General features: G+C 36.0%; 1 protein-coding gene across 2 annotated transcripts in view; it reads left to right on the forward strand.

Annotated features, from left to right (window-relative positions):
• The window catches only part of Cpsf3 (cleavage and polyadenylation specific factor 3), a 34150-nt gene that overhangs the window by 7323 nt on the left and 7800 nt on the right, over positions 1 to 19027 (forward strand). For both annotated transcript variants that reach the window (XR_013088684.1, XM_076834041.1), the window contains exons 4-14: positions 352 to 480; positions 2007 to 2184; positions 3561 to 3650; positions 4955 to 5105; positions 7877 to 8052; positions 9118 to 9276; positions 10468 to 10614; positions 13541 to 13693; positions 15247 to 15355; positions 16770 to 16868; positions 17846 to 17940. Coding sequence is in view for 1 of the 2 variants with exons in the window: in XM_076834041.1 (XP_076690156.1) it covers positions 352 to 480; positions 2007 to 2184; positions 3561 to 3650; positions 4955 to 5105; positions 7877 to 8052; positions 9118 to 9276; positions 10468 to 10614; positions 13541 to 13693; positions 15247 to 15355; positions 16770 to 16868; positions 17846 to 17940 (1486 nt within the window). In the remaining variant the exon portion in view is untranslated. The remainder of the gene's footprint in view (positions 1 to 351; positions 481 to 2006; positions 2185 to 3560; positions 3651 to 4954; positions 5106 to 7876; positions 8053 to 9117; positions 9277 to 10467; positions 10615 to 13540; positions 13694 to 15246; positions 15356 to 16769; positions 16869 to 17845; positions 17941 to 19027) is intronic.

Here is a 19027-nt window from a genome sequence, read left to right on the forward strand (position 1 = left end):
ACCCCAAAAAACCTATGTATGTGTGTGTGTGTGTGTGTGTGTGTGTGTGTGTGTGCGCTTTTAAAATATTTTTCCTTTATTAGAACTCTATACATGGGCTGGGATTGAGGCTCAGTGGTAGACCGCTTGCCTAGCATGTATGAGGCACTGGGTTTGCTCTCAGCACCACATAAAGAAATAAATAAAGTTATATATGTTTTTAAAAAAAAAACTGTATGCACATACCTACTTTTGGTTTTCTGAAAGGATCCTCATATAATTGTTACATAGAATTTCTATTCAATGACCATTTCATTACATGTAGCATATAAGATTTTAAGAATTTTAACACAATCTCTATTTCTTTTTAAGTTTCCATTTGGATCACTGTGGAGCTTTGCCCTGGTTTCTGCAGAAGACAAGTTTCAAAGGAAGAACATTTATGACTCATGCCACAAAAGCTATTTATAGATGGCTTCTTTCGGATTATGTCAAAGTTAGGTAAATTATTTTATTAGATTATATGGGCCTATGCAATACACATGGTTCAAGAGACAGATCATTTTGTATTTGAAATAAGGCATTCTCTTTATTCACAAGGATGGCAGTAATTTAGTTATTCCATAACAACCTATTGAATACCTATTGTGTATCAGTCCCTTCTGACTTTAAACTTTATATATAGATTTTACATTCTTTTAAATCTTTGTTAAACTGCTGTAAATCATAAGGTATGATAGAAAGGTTCTATAAATAGCATTGTGTAATTTTATTAAAATTTAAGACCAGATACATTAAGCAGTGATATGTGCTGAATTCTTATTTTGGATTATCGTGTCAGAAAGTTTACTATCTCTTTTTTTTTCCCCTTTAGTACTGGGGATTGAACTGAGAGCCTAGCATATATTCAGCAGGTGCTCTACCACTGACCTACATCCCCAGCCCTTTTTATTCTGAGATAGAATCTTGCTAAGTTGCACAGGCTGGCCTTGAATTTGTGTAGCTGGAATTACATGCATGTACTATTCCATCCAGCAAAAACTGGCTAATGTTCCCAGAGAATATATTTACCAGTTCTAAGAGTGACATTACTTCTCTGCCAGAAAATTTAGAGCATTTTGGTGAGACCCACAATACAAATTACTAACCTTCAAAAGCTATTTAATTCAAGGGTAGCTAAAACTCTATATGTTATTCTTTATATGTAAATACACAGGAATTGAAATGTTATTCTTAGTAATGGTAATGCTAGTTAACAAATAATGCCTATGATATGTAGGCTCAGTCCTCAGTTCTTAATATAAACTCATTTAATCTTTACACCAATTTCAGATGTTGAGAAATCCCATTTTATAGAAGATGAAACTGAGACACAGAGAGGTTAGGTGATTTACCTAAAATGGTCATAGTAAGAAGCAATCTGGCTCCAGAGTCTGTGTTCTTAATTAACCACTATTCTCTTGCTGTTTTGGAAATACAATAATATAATTCGGGGGCGGGGCAAGTTAAGTAGACTTTAGAGAACTCTTTTCCCACCAAACATGGTCAGTGCATGCATGCGTGTCATATCTCTTGGAAATGTTGGGGCAGAAACAGAAGTTGAGATTATGCAATCTTAAAGAGAATATTTTGTTTTGCTAGGCAGGTGGGACAAACCTGTAATCCCAGTGACGCAGGAGGCTGAGGCAGGAGGATCACAAGTTCAAGGCCAGCCTCAGCAACTAAGCAAGGCCCTAAGCAACTTGGTGAAATCCTGTTCCAAAATCAAAAGGGCAGTAGTACTTTGAATTTACTGTGTGCTTTGCTTTTACACTCAAGCTTTGTAGCTATGTACACTAAATATTTTTATTATAATCATAGCCAAAAAATTCATAAAATAGCTGTCAGATTCTAAATAGCATAATCTGTATACTAAATTTTTAGGAAATCTTCATGGATATGTCATCTACAGAAAATTTCTTTGACTTAAAACACTTTTAAAAAAAATCTTACCCTTAATTCTTTTCTTGGCATCTTTGAAAATTTAGTAACATATCAGCAGATGACATGCTATATACTGAGACAGATTTGGAAGAAAGCATGGACAAAATTGAAACCATCAACTTCCATGAAGTTAAGGAAGTTGCAGGAATCAAGTTCTGGTGTTACCATGCAGGTCACGTCCTGGGAGCAGCCATGTTCATGATTGAGATCGCCGGCGTAAAGGTACTTTCTAGCTCTGGCCCTTTCTCCATAAGTGATATCAGTACAAAACTTTATGCTGCCAAGTGGCATTAAAAATTCCCTAAGATTTGCAGAGTGCCAAATCACTGAAACACAAGTCAGCACTTTTTCTTTTAAATATGACAGTTCCTTCCTCCGTTGTAATACAGAATAAAATAAGCATCTCTAAGAATAAGTTCCCTAGCACACCACAGGATTGATTCTTTTTCAGTCACCATTAGGAAACTTGTTAGGGAAGAGCCATCTTTCCTAAGAGTCAGGGATTGAACCCAGACATGCTTTACCACTGGGCCACAAGCCCAGCCCTTTTTATTTTTTATTTTGAGACAGGATCTTCCTAAGTTGCTTAGGGCCTTGCTAAATTGCTAAGGCTGGCTATGAACTTGAGATCCTCCTGGCTCAGCCTCCTGAGCCACTAGAATTACAGGTGTGCACCGACATGCCTGGCATATTGTTTGTATTCTTGATGACTGCCACTCTGACTGGTGTGAGATGAAATCTCAGTGTAGTTTTGATTTGAATTTTTAGGGTACTTTTTGAAAATAACCCATTGCGTAATATCTGGAAAGGCGGACTTGACTTTTTGTTTTCAAGTTATTTTTTACAACCTGATTTGAGAAACAATGTTCTAGTGTCATGTCTTCCTAAATGTATTTTATAACTGCTTGTATATTGAAACTTTTACTTGTTGAATTCTATAATATATATATCAAGATGCTCATCCTTGCACTTTGTCCCAGGCCACAAGAAGTAAGCAGAAAAGAGTGAAAGTGCAGATTCGAACTTTCATTTGGAATTTGATGTGTATACTCTTTGACTTTATCTTTCATTTTAGACAATGTTCCCAAGTACCTCTGGAGATTCCTTTCTGTGCCAACATGTCCCTTTATCTTTGTGGGATAATTCTGAGATATATTATCACATTAATTAGATTTAATGATTTAACTATGTCAGACATTTTGAATTAGACATAAGCATTGCATCTAAATTTTACTAGGTATAGGCTTTTATAAATTTGATTTTACTGTTAGATTTCTCAAGATTAAAATATTCATTAGCAAAATGAAGCTTTCTCTGCTATACATGGGGACACATTTCTGTAATGCCAGCACCTCAGGAGGCTGAGGCAGGAGAATCCCAAGTTTGAGGCCAGTTTAGGAAACTTAGCTAGATGATATCTCAATATAAAGAAAGAACTGGAGATATTGCTCAGTGGTAGAGTGTCCCTGGTTCAATCCCCAGTATTGGAAGAAAGAAAGGGAAGGAGGGAAAGAAAAGGAGAAGGGAGAGGAGGAGAAGACAGAAGAGACAAAATGAAGCCTTTCCCAAATCCTGCTTACAAATTTATCTTTTCACAGCTTTTGTACACGGGTGATTTCTCAAGACAAGAAGATAGACACTTAATGGCAGCTGAAATTCCTAATATCAAGCCTGATATTCTTATTATTGTAAGTAATAATAAATGTGTTGTAATTAGTATAACATAAGCAGAATTTTTCTAGTGAGGAAGAAACATAATCTCATTTTCATAATGTTACTGGATATAAATTTATGGGCTTATAGTTTAAGAATTTATTTGGCTATTCTTTGTAGTTCTTTTCCATCCTTTCTGTTGCTCACATTAGCTGTGGTCTAATGTCAGTGACGTTAGGCTGTCTTAGGTCATGATATTCTAGTTGAGTACTCCCTCCCTGTCTCCTAAGTACTTTGGCCTATGTCACTTCTCCCAAATTTGTAGGACATCTTAAAGATTGTTTAAAAGTGGTGTAGATGCACTGCCTTTGCCATGGTGACTGTCTTTTGGCCCTTGGCACAGGCTGCTGGTCACATTGTTCATCATATGTCCTGTCTACTTGTTAGGTTGTTAAGTACCAAGGAAGCAAGATAAATGACTGTGTGCTGAAACTCGTTGGGGACCTGGTGGGTGCAAATTCAACAATGTGTCTTGGGACAATGGTGTCAGGAAGTGGGAGAGACCTTTTGAGCCTATGGTATATATAAGAACATCAAGTGCATTTGGTTTGGAATGAAAGAACTGTTTCTCCCTCATCACTTCTAGAAGCTCCCACCTTCTCAGTTATGAGGGGCCAGTGCCCATTGCAGTCCCAGAGCCACATGGTGGGTAGATCAGAGATGGGACTCAGCTCATGCCCTGCTCAGCATATAAACTAACCTTAGTTTAAGGGCAAACTGAGTTTTTTGATTCTCAAAACAAGTAGTTATTCTTGTGATAGCTGGTGTTTTGGAGCGGTGCTTCTTGAACTTTAATGTGCTCATGTATTACCCGGTGATAGTTGTAAAGACGGATTCAGAAGTTGTAGGCTGGAGCCTGAGATTCTGCTTTTTTATTGTGCCTTAGGAGATGCCAGTGGGTCACACATGGTAAGATGTTAGGGCATATATTTGAGCAAGAGTATAAGAAACAGTACTTGTTTCTGGTTTGAAGCTTTAACTTCTCTGAGGAGGAAGAGAAAAATCATAGCAAAATTATCTTGAGAGGAGAAGACACATTTTTGTATATATGTGGACTTCTCTCTGATTCCATTTTCCAAAATGCTCTTATTACTTAGATCCAAATTCTAACATTCTTGTTTGCACTTCTTTCCAATTAATATTATAGTAATATATGTTCAAGTAAATGGCATGTTAATGGAGAAGTGAATCTCTTTGCCTCAGGATTTCATTAAGGTTTAACTTTTGAATCCTTTGGGGATCATTGGTCTTGGTCTCACATATCTAACCTGTTATTTAGGAATCTACTTATGGGACTCATATCCATGAGAAACGTGAGGAGCGAGAAGCAAGATTCTGTAACACCGTCCATGACATTGTAAACCGAGGGGGCAGAGGGCTCATTCCTGTCTTTGCCCTCGGAAGGGCTCAGGAGCTGCTCTTGATTCTAGGTATGCCACTTCCTTTGCACTTGGGTGTTTATCAGAATCTTACATCATTTTACCAAGACAAATGACATAGCCTTGTATATGTCACCTGACCTTTCTGGGCTTTAGTTTCTTTCATTTAAAAGTGAGGATTTGATACCAGGTGTAGTAGCGCATATCTGTAATCCTAGCAGCTCAGGAGGCTGAGGCAGGAGGATCATGAATTCAAAGCTATCCTCACCAATGAGACCCTAAGCAACTCAATAAGACCTTGTCTCTAAATAAAGTATAAAAAGGGCTGGAGATGTGGCTCAGTGGTTAAACACTCCTGGGTTCAATTCCCTGTACCAAAAAAAAAAAAATGAGGGTTTGGTGCTAGTAAGAGCCCAGAGAAACAGCAGCTCTCCCATTCTGGGACTGGGCTGGTGGTCAACATGCCTTTCAGGATGCCATCAGTATCAGAGGTATTAAGATATGCATACCCTTTTACAGCAGCTCGACTTCTAGGAAGTAAGCAAGATGTACAGAAAGTTTTGTCAGTAAGGGCATTCATTTTAGTTTTTTTAAAGAACTATCATGTCAGTTAATATCACATTGTAGAAAAAAGAAAACTATGTTACTGAAGAGTTACTGCATATTTTCACATAGTATAAACCAAAATGTAAGATTCAAAACTATATGTACTCTGATCCTAGCTAGCTAGGAAACATTCAAGTGACTAGAAAGATTAAATCTGGATAGTGGGAAAATTATGAGTTCATTTTCTGCTTTTCTCTATTTTCCAAACATTGCAATGAGTATATATGACTTTTTGTAATAAGAGGAATAGTGGGTGTCACTTTTAACATACGTTTATGCTTAATAATCCCCTGTGATTCTATTTGAGGATAGTACTCTGGCAGAGTACCATAGATGCCTCTTGTGTATATAACTTCTTGCAAAGAACTAGAAGTGGGTCACCTCCTAAGCTGTCACTGTGATGGTAATGATGAATATTTTCCCTTTTATGCTGAAAGGAAGAGAAGCAAAGAGAAGATGAAATCAGTAATCCCAAGTCAAAGGCAAATCTGACAGACACTTACGTTCTGGATGCTAAATTTCCTAAATCCTAATCCAGTCCAGTCTTCTTTTGGTCCTGATTGGTCCTCTTTCTAACTGCAGGTCAAATCAGTCCTTAGAGGACTTGAAATGAGAAGTCTTCATAACCAGTAAAGTGAAGAACAGGAGGCTGAGGCAGGAGGATCATGAATTGGGACAAAATAAGGTGTCGCCCTTCCCAGGGCTGCCAGCTGTGGCAAATAAACTGTGGTTGTCCAGTTAAATTTTAATTTCAGATGAATAAAGAGTAACATTTTTAGTGGGGGTGTCCCAAATATTGAATGTTAAATTAAATATTTAATGTTCTAATGCCAAAAATCTTTTGTTGTTTCTCAGAAGCTCAAGTTAAGTGGTGTTTGGTATTTTCATCTGGCAGCCTCACTGTCAAAGCATGCATCATGACACGCTCAAGTGCCAGTGCTCTTTGTGTGTGGGTGGCCCTGCCCCTTGTCCTCCCAGGCAACAAGGCAAAGTAGAAAGAGGACAGCCATTCTAGTCACTGCTTTCACACATCATTATGTCCCAGCCATTCAGCCTGGGGCAAGTTGCCCGACTTTTTTTCTCACTATTCAAAATTTGTTCATAAAAATACAAAAAAGAGTAGAGCTGGGGTTGTAGCTCAGTGGTAGAGCACTGGCCTTGCATGCATGAGGCACTAGGTTCAATCCTCAGCACCACATAAAAAAATAAGTAAATGAAATCAAGATATGTGTCCATCTACAACTAAAAAAAATTAAAAAAAAAAATACAGAAACAGTAGATTGTGATGTGATCTTTAGATACAGTCGGCTTTACCCAGTATGTGAGAAATCATACAGAAGACGTCAAAAACTTTTGACACTATTAAAAATTTTAATTACATCTAAAAACCTAACAAGCTAAGCCAGGTGATAAACCAGGAAATATATTCACAACATGCATTACAGGAAAATTCCCTGTCCCTAGGTAGACATATCACTAAGACATGTGAAAAATAACATTGCTGCCTATTCAGGGTTTTCTTATCTCACTTTTCAATCTATAAAATGGAGATAAAGTTTTGAAAATTTAGAAATGGTAATTATAAATTACATAGGAGGCATTTAAGACATTTCCTTTATGTAGATGCATCTAGTATAATGAATCGTGTTTTGGCCATACTGCCTTATAAAATTGTGGGATTTCATGAGAATTTTCCCTTAAAATAAACCTTCATTTGAAGATGTACTGCCCACAGCTTCATTAATTTTCAGAAATGGTTTACTTCTTAGTTTTTTTAAAAAATGATAAAGTAATTATAATTTTTTAAGTGTTTAAAATCAATTTACTTTTGGAAGTCATATTTTGTAATTAGCCTGTGACAAGTCTGAACTAGTAATGATATGTTTTTTTTAAAAATCATAACAAGATGTAGTATCTCTCTGGGATATTAAGTTATCGTTTATTATTCAGTATAAATTTACACCGAATAATTTGTAAAAGCTTCCACTTCTTTGGTCAATGATCACAGCCTGTTTCTAGGTTTATTCCAGTAGTTAGAAATAAGTTTTGGATTTGTAACTTTAAGTTAGTAGAAACAGGATATTTTTTCTTAGAACTCTTTAAATAGACACGTGTACTTTATTTCATGATTGTGTGAATTTTAAAAAATTAGTTATGGGTACCAAGTTCTATTTGAATGACTTACTCACATGATGTTTTTTGTAAAATGGCTCCAGATGAGTACTGGCAGAATCACCCAGAACTACATGACATCCCAATATATTATGCATCGTCTCTGGCCAAGAAGTGTATGGCTGTGTACCAGACGTATGTAAATGCCATGAATGATAAAATCCGAAAGCAGATCAACATCAATAATCCCTTCGTTTTCAAACACATTAGCAACCTGAAGGTGAGTGCTTGTGGAAGGAAGGGGCACTGATGGGTAGAAGATGGTCAGTTCTCAGTGGTGGGAGGGCCTGCGAATCCCTCCTGCAGAAGTGTGGCTCTTCTCTAGTAGACTTCCTTCCCCTGCAGTTCTTCAGAACTGTAGCAGCTGGCATTTATTTTTTGCTTAACCAAATTTTGCTCCTGTCTCCATAGTTCTCAGTATTTGCAATTGCTGAATAACTTGGATCTCTTCTACCATAGGAATAAAAAACTCTGATAAGAAAAATATCTTGTGTTATGTATTAAAATTCTCTTTTCTCATTTCAATGTAATTTTTTCTTTTTTTTTTTTTTTTTTTTTAATGGTGCTCAGGATGGAACTCAGGGCCTTTTGTATGCTAAGTAGTTAGTTGCTTCACCACTAACCTACATCCCCAGGTCCCTAATCATCTTTTTGATTTGCACTACAAATTCGATATATGAAAATTCCCATGTGTTCACTTTTTAAAACATTTAATAAAATCTGGTTTAATTTAGTTTAAAATGTATCATTTCATTCAAATTGATGCTTTCATCATAATAAAGTAATTAATGTCCAAAATAATTTAAGTTGTAAATTGTCTTCAAATTTTAAATAGGCTTTGTCTGTAAGCTTTATTTTATAAGGTAACTAAGAATTAGAGCCACATTTTCCCTAGGAACAGTGTTAAACTTTTTGTTAGATTTCCAAAAATACTCAAAATATTCATTAAAACTATTGTGAGTCTTCTGCAAAATTCTTTTAGGGTTCTTTTCCAGGATGGGTAAAAACCCTTTCACTCTTCAATTTCTGCCTGCTTGCACATTGGAAATGGTCCTCTTGGCCTTCAAAGCTATAGAAAACTTTGAAGATCAACTGCTTTGTTTTCCTCTTTATTAGCCTAAGGTGTTTAGGAGTTTGGCAGTTGGACTTAAAATGTTTACTTGTGTTGCCCAACCCCTTCCATAGTATGATTAATCTTTTACCTTACTCTTATTCTTCAAAAATGAGGAATGCTTTGTCAAGCCCTGGTGGTTAACATGCTTTTGCCATCTTTTGTCCTTTTCAGAGCATGGACCACTTTGATGACATCGGTCCCAGTGTTGTAATGGCCTCTCCAGGCATGATGCAAAGTGGCTTATCCAGAGAGTTGTTTGAAAGCTGGTGTACTGATAAAAGGAATGGTGTCATTATAGCAGGGTACTGTGTAGAGGGGACACTTGCCAAGGTCAGTTCTAATCTTAGGGTACTGTGTTACTCCTAATCAGAGTTGCAAAGGTAGCAATATCCTCATATATTATTCCATTGAAGTAGTTCTTTAGCAAATACAAGTTTTGATTTCAAAAAATAAGGATAGGAATAGGTAACTAGAGATGTTTGAAGGATGAAGAATTAGACACGGAATGTCATAACAAGTTCCTGAAGAGATTAGGGCATATATTAAAATGTGAGAAGTGGTCAGCTGGTTGCAAGTAAAAAAAAAAAAAAAGGTTAGGAGCCTATTTGAGACAAATGCTTGAAGACCTTTATCTAATGAAGAGGTTTACTAATACAGATTGAATATCTCTTACCCAAAGTGCTTGGGACCAAAAGTTTTGGAGACTTTGGTATTTGGGGATTTGGGAACATTTGCATAGACTTCACCAGATGAGCATTCCTAATCTTTTTTGCATTCAAAAAGCATTGGATTTTGGAGCATTTCAGATTTTCAGAGTAGAGATGTTTAACCTGTGAAGTATTCTTAAAAACTAAAGAATGTGCCTGGTTGACTGCTCATCTTCCCATTGGTATACAATGGCCAAAGTTAGCTCCTAAGGGTGTAGACATTAGAGAAAAGTGTGCAAAACTTCAGAGGCAATTTATAAATATCCAACCATCCCATTTTCTTCTTACCATTAATATCTATTTTATCTAAAGAAATACAATATCATGGGGCTGGGGTTGTAGCTCAGTGGTTGAGGATTTGCCTCTCATGTATGAGGTACTGGGTTCAATCCCAGTACCACATAAAAACAAATAAAATAAAGGTTAAATTCTTTTAAAAAAAGAAAGAAATACAATGCAGTTTCTCACTTGGATCATTTTCATTACTTTATCTTATATAAATCCTGATATTTGAAGTGACTACATAGCAGGAGAGTTAGGAATACAAGTTTGTCTTTCTAATCATAAGAGTAATAATTTTCACTTGCCAACATTCCAAATACATTGAGTCTTAGATTCTTACTTTCTTGTTAAATGTTTACTTGACCAAGAAAATGATTATTACTTACTAAGTTGATAATGTTTGAATGATTTTTTGTACTGAAGGTTCTAAATTTAACATGAGAGTTATGGCTGCATGAAAAAAAAAGGAAGTGTACCTTTTCTTTTTCTAATTGGATAGTTTGTTTTGTTTTCTTGTATTTGTTTTTAACAGCATATCATGTCTGAACCTGAAGAAATCACTACCATGTCTGGGCAGAAGTTACCACTGAAAATGTCCGTTGATTACATTTCTTTCTCTGCTCACACAGATTACCAGCAAACCAGTGAATTTATTCGTGCTTTGAAACCGCCTCATGTGGTTAGTGTCTGATTTTGAATTATAATATTTATGAGAGAGATTTATAATAGCTATGGGGGGAGCATACCCAAGAAATTGTAGCAGACAGTTTATAGATCAGGTAGCAGCTTTGAGCAGAGCCTTTGCATTGCCAGCTGCTTGTTTTGAATCTCCTCCATCCCTAGCTTGCTATGTTACCTGGGCACATTATTTAACCTCCTTGTAAATGGGGATGATAATACCTCACAAGGGTATTGGGAAGACTGAATGAGAGAACATATCTCTAAAGCACTTATAGGATATGATTGAAATAATATTAAGTAGTGTAAGAATACTTTGGATAGAGGAGAAAGGTAAGTTCTTATAGTTAAAAATTCAAGATTTAAATAGATATTAAACATATTACTGTATAGCTCATTAGTATTACTCATTTTTAAGTTTCATGTAATCATAAAAATAATGGTTATATGTTTTGGTGGAATTAGCGGAATAAACTGAAAATAATATGTATTCTTAAAAGGAGGAACACTTTTGGAACATGCATCTGTAGAAAATAGTTGAAGTTCCTTTTGTGAATATATTAAGTGTGTAATTCGGTGGCACTAACCACATTCTCGGTGTTATACAACTGTCACCAGTCTTTATTTTCAAAACTTCATCACCTCAAACAGAAAATCTGTATCCATTAAACTATGACTTCTACCTTTTCCCTTCCACCCCAGGTTAGCTCTTATCTTCTGTCTCTCTGAATTTAACTATTTTAGGTATTTCATGTAAGAGGAATTACCACTTAGGATGTATCCAAGATTTTTCCATGTTACAGCATGTTATTTAATGCTTTTTATAGCTGAGTAATATTCCATAAATATCATACTTTGTTTTTCCATTTATCTGATGGATTGATGAACACTTAGGTTTTTCACCTTGCAGCTTTGAGTTTCATTTCCCCAATGAGTAAATAGAGAACATCTTCTTATGTACTTTTATTTTAATTCTTTCTAGCGTGATTGTCCACACAGGAATTTGCCACTGGCCCTTAATGAGCAGATTTTTTGATGGAGAAAATCATTCACCTCCTTAGTGTGTAGCTTGTAGAATTTGAGTACAGTGGAGACGCCACCTGGGTGTTTTCTGGTATTTGTGCTTCATAGACATTCGCTAGGATCTTTAAGCCCAGGAGGAAAAGCTGTTTTCTCTTCCTCCATTGTCAGCACCTCGTCCTCAGCCCCATTTCATCACTCCAGATTCTATCTCTGCTTATAGTTTAAGTTTTGGGGTTGAATTTGATACCTACCTTCATCAATAACCAGCTCTATCAAAAGTACAGATATGGGTTGGATGTGTAGATCGGTGGTAGATTGCTTGCTTCACATGCATAAGGTTCTGGGTTCAACTCCCAGTACTGCCAAAAAAAAAAAAAAAAATGGATAGCTACATGATAAAATTATAATTTGCGTAGTGTTGGTGGTAGTAGTTGATAATAGGTAGCATTTATTGAATGCTTGTCAAGTGCCAGGTACCATATTAGTGTTTTGTTTTGTTGGTACCAGGGATTGAACTCAGGGGCACTCGACCACTGAGTCACATTCCCAGCCCATTTTTGTATTTTATTTAGAGACAGGGTCTCACTGAGTTGCTTAGGGCCTTGCTAAATTCCTGAGGCTTTCTTTGAACTCAGGATCCTCCTTCCTCAGCCTCCTGAACCCCTGGGGTTTCAGGCCTGTACCACTGCACCTTACATATTAATGTTTTATATGAATCCACTTGTTTAACTATCACAACCAACAGCTAGCTGATTTGGTTTTTTTTTTTTTTTTTTTTTTCAGGAGGGGGGGTATTTGTTTTCTGAGACTGGGGTCTGGCTGAGCTGCTGAGGCTGGCCTCTTGAGTAACTGAAATTTAGATGCAAGTGCTACCACACCTGCTTCCAATATCTGTTTTGTAAATAAGAAACCAAGATGTTAAGTAACTTAGCCAAGGATACACAAATAGTAAGCAGCAGGGCCGAGATTTGTGTCCATGTCCTAGGTGCTAAACCTCTGCATAGGAGCCATGTTGGCCATGCTTCGTGAGTCAGATGAGAACCTTCTACCATTGCTTTAGATAGGCAAGGAGTGACCTTTTTGTCAGCAGAAAGACTGGTCGCCAGTATGATAGTTGTAAAAACAGAAGGGGATATCAGAGGATATCCCACCCCCAACCTTCACAAAAGCTTCATTTGAAAGTCTTAAAATTAAGTTGGGTGTGTTGGCCTACACCATAATTCCAGTGACTTTATAGAGACTGAGGCCAGCCTGGGGCAACTTGGTGAGATCCTGTCTCAAAATAAAATAAAAAAGGACTGGGGGTGTAGCTCAGTGGTGGAGCACCCCTGGGTTCAATCCATAGTACTATATACACAAAAAGTCCTCAAACTAGGAAATCTGAAGAAAATTTCCTGAGACAGCAGGAGCAGTAGTAGTAGTTTAACCATGTGCATCTAAAGCTGGCAGAGACTGTGGAGGTTACCTGGTCCAGATCTTTACAAATGAGAGCACAGACACAGCTAGAAATGTAGAAAAAAGTTATGTATCTTTGTAGTGATATAGAAGTTTCTTTACTCTCAAAGTAGTTCTGCATAACTTTTAAAGCCAAGCAGAATAAAGAAATCTGTATAAGTTTGGTGAGAGGTCCTTAAAAGCAGCGATGTCTCATAACTTCAGGGGTATCTCTAGTTCATGAATTTAGTTAATGAAGTCAAGGGCCATTATTTATCTCAATAGAGGATGTTTCCTGTGCTTTTTAAAAATTTATCTGGTGGGGCTGGTGTTATAGCTTAATGGTAAAGCATTTGCCTAGCATGTGTGAGCACTGGGTTCAATTCTCAGCACCACATATGAATAAATAAAGGTCCGTTATCAACTAAAAAAATTATTAAAAATAAATAAATAAAATTTATTCTGTGTAGATTCTAGTCCATGGAGAACAGAATGAAATGGCCAGACTGAAAGCAGCACTGATTCGAGAATATGAAGATAATGACGAAGTTCACATAGAGGTTCACAATCCTCGGAATACAGAGGCTGTGACCTTAAACTTCAGAGGAGAAAAACTAGCCAAGGTAAAGGGTGGTGGCTTCTATTCCTGGCTGTGTGTTTTCTTCTTAAGAAAATGGACCTTCTTTAATGAAATCAAGATGAATACTCGTTTCTACTTAGTACACTACAAGGATGTTATCCTGGTGCTTTTTGTTCTACTAAGTTATTTCTTCAGATGGGAAATTTCCAGGTAGATTAGGTCTTAATACAGTGGAATCTGACAGCTCCCCGATCCACAGCCCCAGCTTCTTCCCCTCCCCGTGTTGGAGGGTAAGTGTGCTCATGACTGTATGCCACTCCTCTGCAGTGATGGTCTGCCCTCCCAGTATCTAAACACAGTTATGTGAATATAACAGAACCTATTTTATTTATTTTTATGTGATGCTGAGGATCAAACCCAGGGCCTTGCACATGCGAGGTGAGCGCTCTACCACTGAGCCATAACCCCAGCCCCAAATTAATTGTTTTGATGGTGAAATATACTTCCAGAATTTAAAATTGAAATAGTTAAGGAAAACATTACCTGGCATGTGAGAGGGATTCATTGGAAGAAGCCTGCATTTTTACCTCTGTTGATCAAAAATCTTTTGAAGATACTTTTAAGGCCAGCTTTTAAATGATTTATATGAAGTTTTAGGTATCAGACATATGTTAACTTTACAACATTTTTTTAATACATAATGAGCCAGGCATGAAGAAACAAACTGAGGAATAGCCTTTCTTATAATTGAATGGAGGGGAAACAAAAATTAGCAAAGCTCAGGACGTGAGGTTTTTCCAAAGAAGAGCAAGTGTTTTGTATCTGTGCCTAAATCTTTTTTTTTTTTTTAATATTTTTTTTTTAGTTGTAGTTGGACACATAACTTTATTTTATTTATTTATTTTTTTATGTGGTGCTGAGGATGAAACCCAGCGCATTGCACATGCTAGACGAGTGCTCTACCGCTGAGCCCCAGCCCCAGCCCCTGTGCCCAAATCCTAATGGTTCGCAGTGTCATGATGTTTCTCCTATGTCTATAGAAAAATACATTCAATGGAACAATCTAGAACTGTATTTCTCAAAACTCTGCTGGAAGTGATGTAGGGACAAAAGAATTTTTGGAATCAGATAATTTAAGAGATGCCACATTGAACTGAGATCAGAAAAAGCTAAACAACTTATTGGAGTATTGTTCTCTGATAATTTTAGTTATTTAAAAGCATTGCGGGCTTGAGGTATGGCTCAGCAGTAGAAGACTTGCTGGCATGCCCTGAATTCAATCTCCAGAACCACAAAAAAAATTTTCTTAAATAAATAAAGCGTTAACTTTTGTTGTTGAGCTGTTTGGAATTGAACTGAACCCAGCCATTCTTGCCAGATCCATCCCTGTGGATCTTCTCTTTGAGAACTTGTTAGGCTTGGACATGAACCTGGACATAGAGATATAAAATATAGCGTTTTATAATTTTCAAAGTTAAATTCACATGTTGTTTTTGTAGTTAAAAGGTCTAGTGGTTGTCAATGACTGCCTAAATATCTGCATTCTATTTTCTATTTTCTCCTTTTTTTGTTTTTTTTTCCTTCTTTTTTTAATAGGTCATGGGCTTTTTAGCAGACAAAAAACCAGAACAAGGCCAGCGGGTCTCAGGAATACTTGTTAAAAGAAACTTTAATTATCACATACTTTCTCCTTGTGACCTGTCCAGTAAGTATACTGTTCATTATCAGATACTATTTGACCTCAGCATTGAAAGAAAAATCTATGAAAACCTCTGTTTAATTTAGTGGCCAAATATTTAGCAACAACAAAATAATGAAATAAAAATAGATAAGTCGTCTAAATAGCTTTGTGGAGGAAGAAATCTTTTCTGAACCATTGAAACATTAAAATTATCTATGAAGTCACTCTTTTCATAATTGAGGTCATGTTCGCCTCTCTCAGGTTGACCTACTGACCTCATACCACTGTTTTCTACCCTTTACATCAATGCATGGTGTTTTTATTTTCTGAAGTAACTTTGTACTTCTCAGGTGAACATTTTGGTTTTTAACCATCTGTAGGGTTGGTTTGTTCTGTTTGGTATGAACCCAGATTCATGCATGGTAAAGTGTGTGTTCTGCCACTGAGCTACACTTAATGAATCTGTAGTTTTACATCACTTGCTGGACCTGTTCGTTCTCCACCATTCCAAAACAACGATCAGGATGAAGAAACAAAATCTTTCATAAATCTTCTTTAAAGGGAAAAAATTAAAGCCCATCATCCAAGTAACATCAACCATATGGTCAGAAACTGTAGTATAAACACATTGAAGCTCAATGGAGGTTTGCACCAAGACAGGATTGGATTTAAGTTTATAAGTTGTTTTTTTTTTCTGAAGTTTATAAACATTTCTACTGAGTTCTATGTTGGTATAACTTCTAAGCCATTGGTAAGAACTTACTTTCCTTCAAGTAAATACTGTGCTTGCTTATATTTGTATAACACTAGTAAATTTTAAGAACTTTACTAAGGAATAAGAAATACCAGATGTATTTAGGAATTTATCTGTGAGGCAGGCCAGTTGTCAGCTTTCAAAGTATCACAAGTAAGTGTGTAACTTGTTCCTTCATTCACCACCTGGTGAACTCTTACTCCCATGCCCTGCAGGGGGCTAGGTTTATTAAAGCACTGAAGGTTTATCAAGTCACGGCCTTTTACAGCTCAGTGTAATGAGAGAAGCAGTGTTAGAAAGTGCTCATCACAGTACAGCTCAGGCACATGTCGAATGCTGGGTATATGAGGAGAGCTGGCCTGGAGCCATGGCAAGAGCTCTGCAAATTGGGAAACACTGGCCAAGCAGAAGAGAAGGTGGAAGGCAGCTTACGCACTGCTTGGAGAAGTCCAAGAACCTGATGGTTCTGAGGGCAAGGCTGCTTACCCAGAGTTGGAACCCAACTTAACTAGCAGGGCAGGAGGCCATAAGCAGGGACTTGTAGGAGCACTTTGATAGCTTTCAGAAGTGTGTTCTTGTTTAATTTGCTTGCACTTGTTTTTTTTAACCCTGGTATTTTATAAATTGTGTTTTGTGAAACTAGTATTATTTTCTTAAATTCTGTTTACTCTAATTTCTCTTCAGATTATACTGACTTGGCCATGAGCACTGTGAAACAGACCCAAGCCATACCATACACTGGGCCCTTTAATTTGCTCTATTACCAGCTGCAGAAATTGACAGGTATGTTTATTGAAATTCATTTAATTATTTTACCTCTTTTAGTAAGGTAATTTTACATCTGAGGAAAGATTTTATTCAGCTTCAATAATTGTCTCAGAAGTCTATTTGTATTTCAAATGGTCATATATATTATCACCTTTAGTTGAAAATATACTCATATTTTTTTTAAATCCCATGATACCTCTTATCTCTAATGTATTTACAACTCTAAAAATATCAGTAGTCTTGTTCCTTGTGTTTAAAATATATTTGAGTTGACTATATCTAAATTTTATCTCTTTTTTTCTCTTGGTTGAGTCAAACAGATTTTCTAGTTTCATCATTACTGATCTATTTAGCAGGTTTTATAAGAATTAATGGACTTTGGCCAAAGACCACTGAGAATAAGCCCACTCAATCTGTTTTCATCATTTTGAGTTACAGATTTTTATGTATTAATATAATGAGAGGCAGGAACTTTCTAATAAAGCAATGATATTTCAGATTATAAAATTGCTTTCCATCAGAATACACGTAGTAAAGTGCTACCATTAAACAAACCAGTATAAGGAAAATCTTTTTTCACCTCTAACCCTTACACTAGGATTATGGATAATAACATAAAAAAAATTAATAAAAAATGTCTGAATTAATCCTTGTTTAAGAGGACAGTAAGAAGACCAGAAAATTTTGATATTGAATAACAATAGAATATTCCTGTGCAGTGAATAAATTTATGAAGTCAGAGGTAAAGTGGTGTGTTAAGATGCTAGCAGAAGGCCAGATCTCTTGTACATGAGTTTTTATAATATGTATTTATATCTTTAATTGCTATAAGCAATTAAAATAAATTCTAGCTGTTTCATTATGCTATTAATTTTCCATTATTTATTAGCTTTATTTAATCCATCTCTATAAGCAAATAAAGTGATGCCTCTGAAAGATGATTAGAAAATTACATACATAATGTAATTCTTTTTTTTTTTTCTTTTTTCTAGGTGATGTAGAAGAATTAGAAATTCAAGAAAAACCTGCTCTGAAAGTATTCAAAAATATTACTGTAATACAAGAACCAGGCATGGTGGTACTAGAAGTAAGATAAAATCATTTACCTAAACAAGAGGGAAAAAAGTTTTAAAAAAATGCTTACATGTAAATTATAGAGAAAATTAGTTGCTTCCCATTCAGGGGAAAAAATAGTTGGGAAATAAGTTTATGTTTTTCCTTCCAAGATGAACTTTAAATATAATGTAACTGGACATTTTCTATATAGTTACATTGCTACTAATAAGTTAAAGCTTAATATTTATTGGGTTCAATAAGTCTGCCACATGAGTCTCAGCTGATTTTGTGGTATGCAGGAATATTTCAGTTAGATAATAGGTCATAAAATTCATAAGATAGAAACTGAATTCTGTTAAAACACAAACATGCTGGATGTGGTGGTACACATCCATGATCCCAGCAACTTGGAAGGCAGAGGTAAAACACAATCACAAGTTCAAAGGCAGCCTGTGCAGCTTAGCAAGACCTTTTTTAAAAAAAATAAAAACATCTTTCAATAGGAAGAATTGGAGATGGTTAACAGCAGATAACAAATATAGTCCATACCCACAAAAATCAGTTTCCATCCAAAAATCAATAAATTAAAAGATAAAAACTGAGATGTCTTACCTTCAAAAAAATAAAATAAAAAAATAAAAGCATACAAACTTGTCTGGTAGCACTTCTTAAAAAATGGTATTTTGAAGATTAAAATAAATTTAAAAAGATATGTCAGCTCTGATCCTACTAGAGTTTTGTGATCTAAGCCTAAATTTGATCCAGAAGGCTAAAAACAACAAAAGAAAATGTCAAGCCTGTGGCGCATGTCAGCAATCCCAGTGACTCCGGAGGCTGAGGCAGGAGGATCACATGTTCAAGTCCAGCCCAGGCAACTTAGTGAGACCCAATTTCAAAATAAAAAATAAATAGGATTTGGGATGTACCTCAGTGATAGAGCACTCCTGGGCTTATTCCCCAGTATCAAAAGAAAAAAAAAAGAAGAAGAAGAAGAATGAAAGTGTCAAAGGAATGGGTTTCTCTAGTATGAAGTTACATAAAATAATATACAAAATATGATCAGAAAAAGGAAAATTATTAGAGATATTGATTCAACTCTTTCTACTAAATACTATTAG

The sequence above is a fragment of the Callospermophilus lateralis genome, chromosome 14, assembly GCF_048772815.1.
Source record: "Callospermophilus lateralis isolate mCalLat2 chromosome 14, mCalLat2.hap1, whole genome shotgun sequence".
NCBI lineage: Eukaryota > Metazoa > Chordata > Mammalia > Rodentia > Sciuridae > Callospermophilus > Callospermophilus lateralis.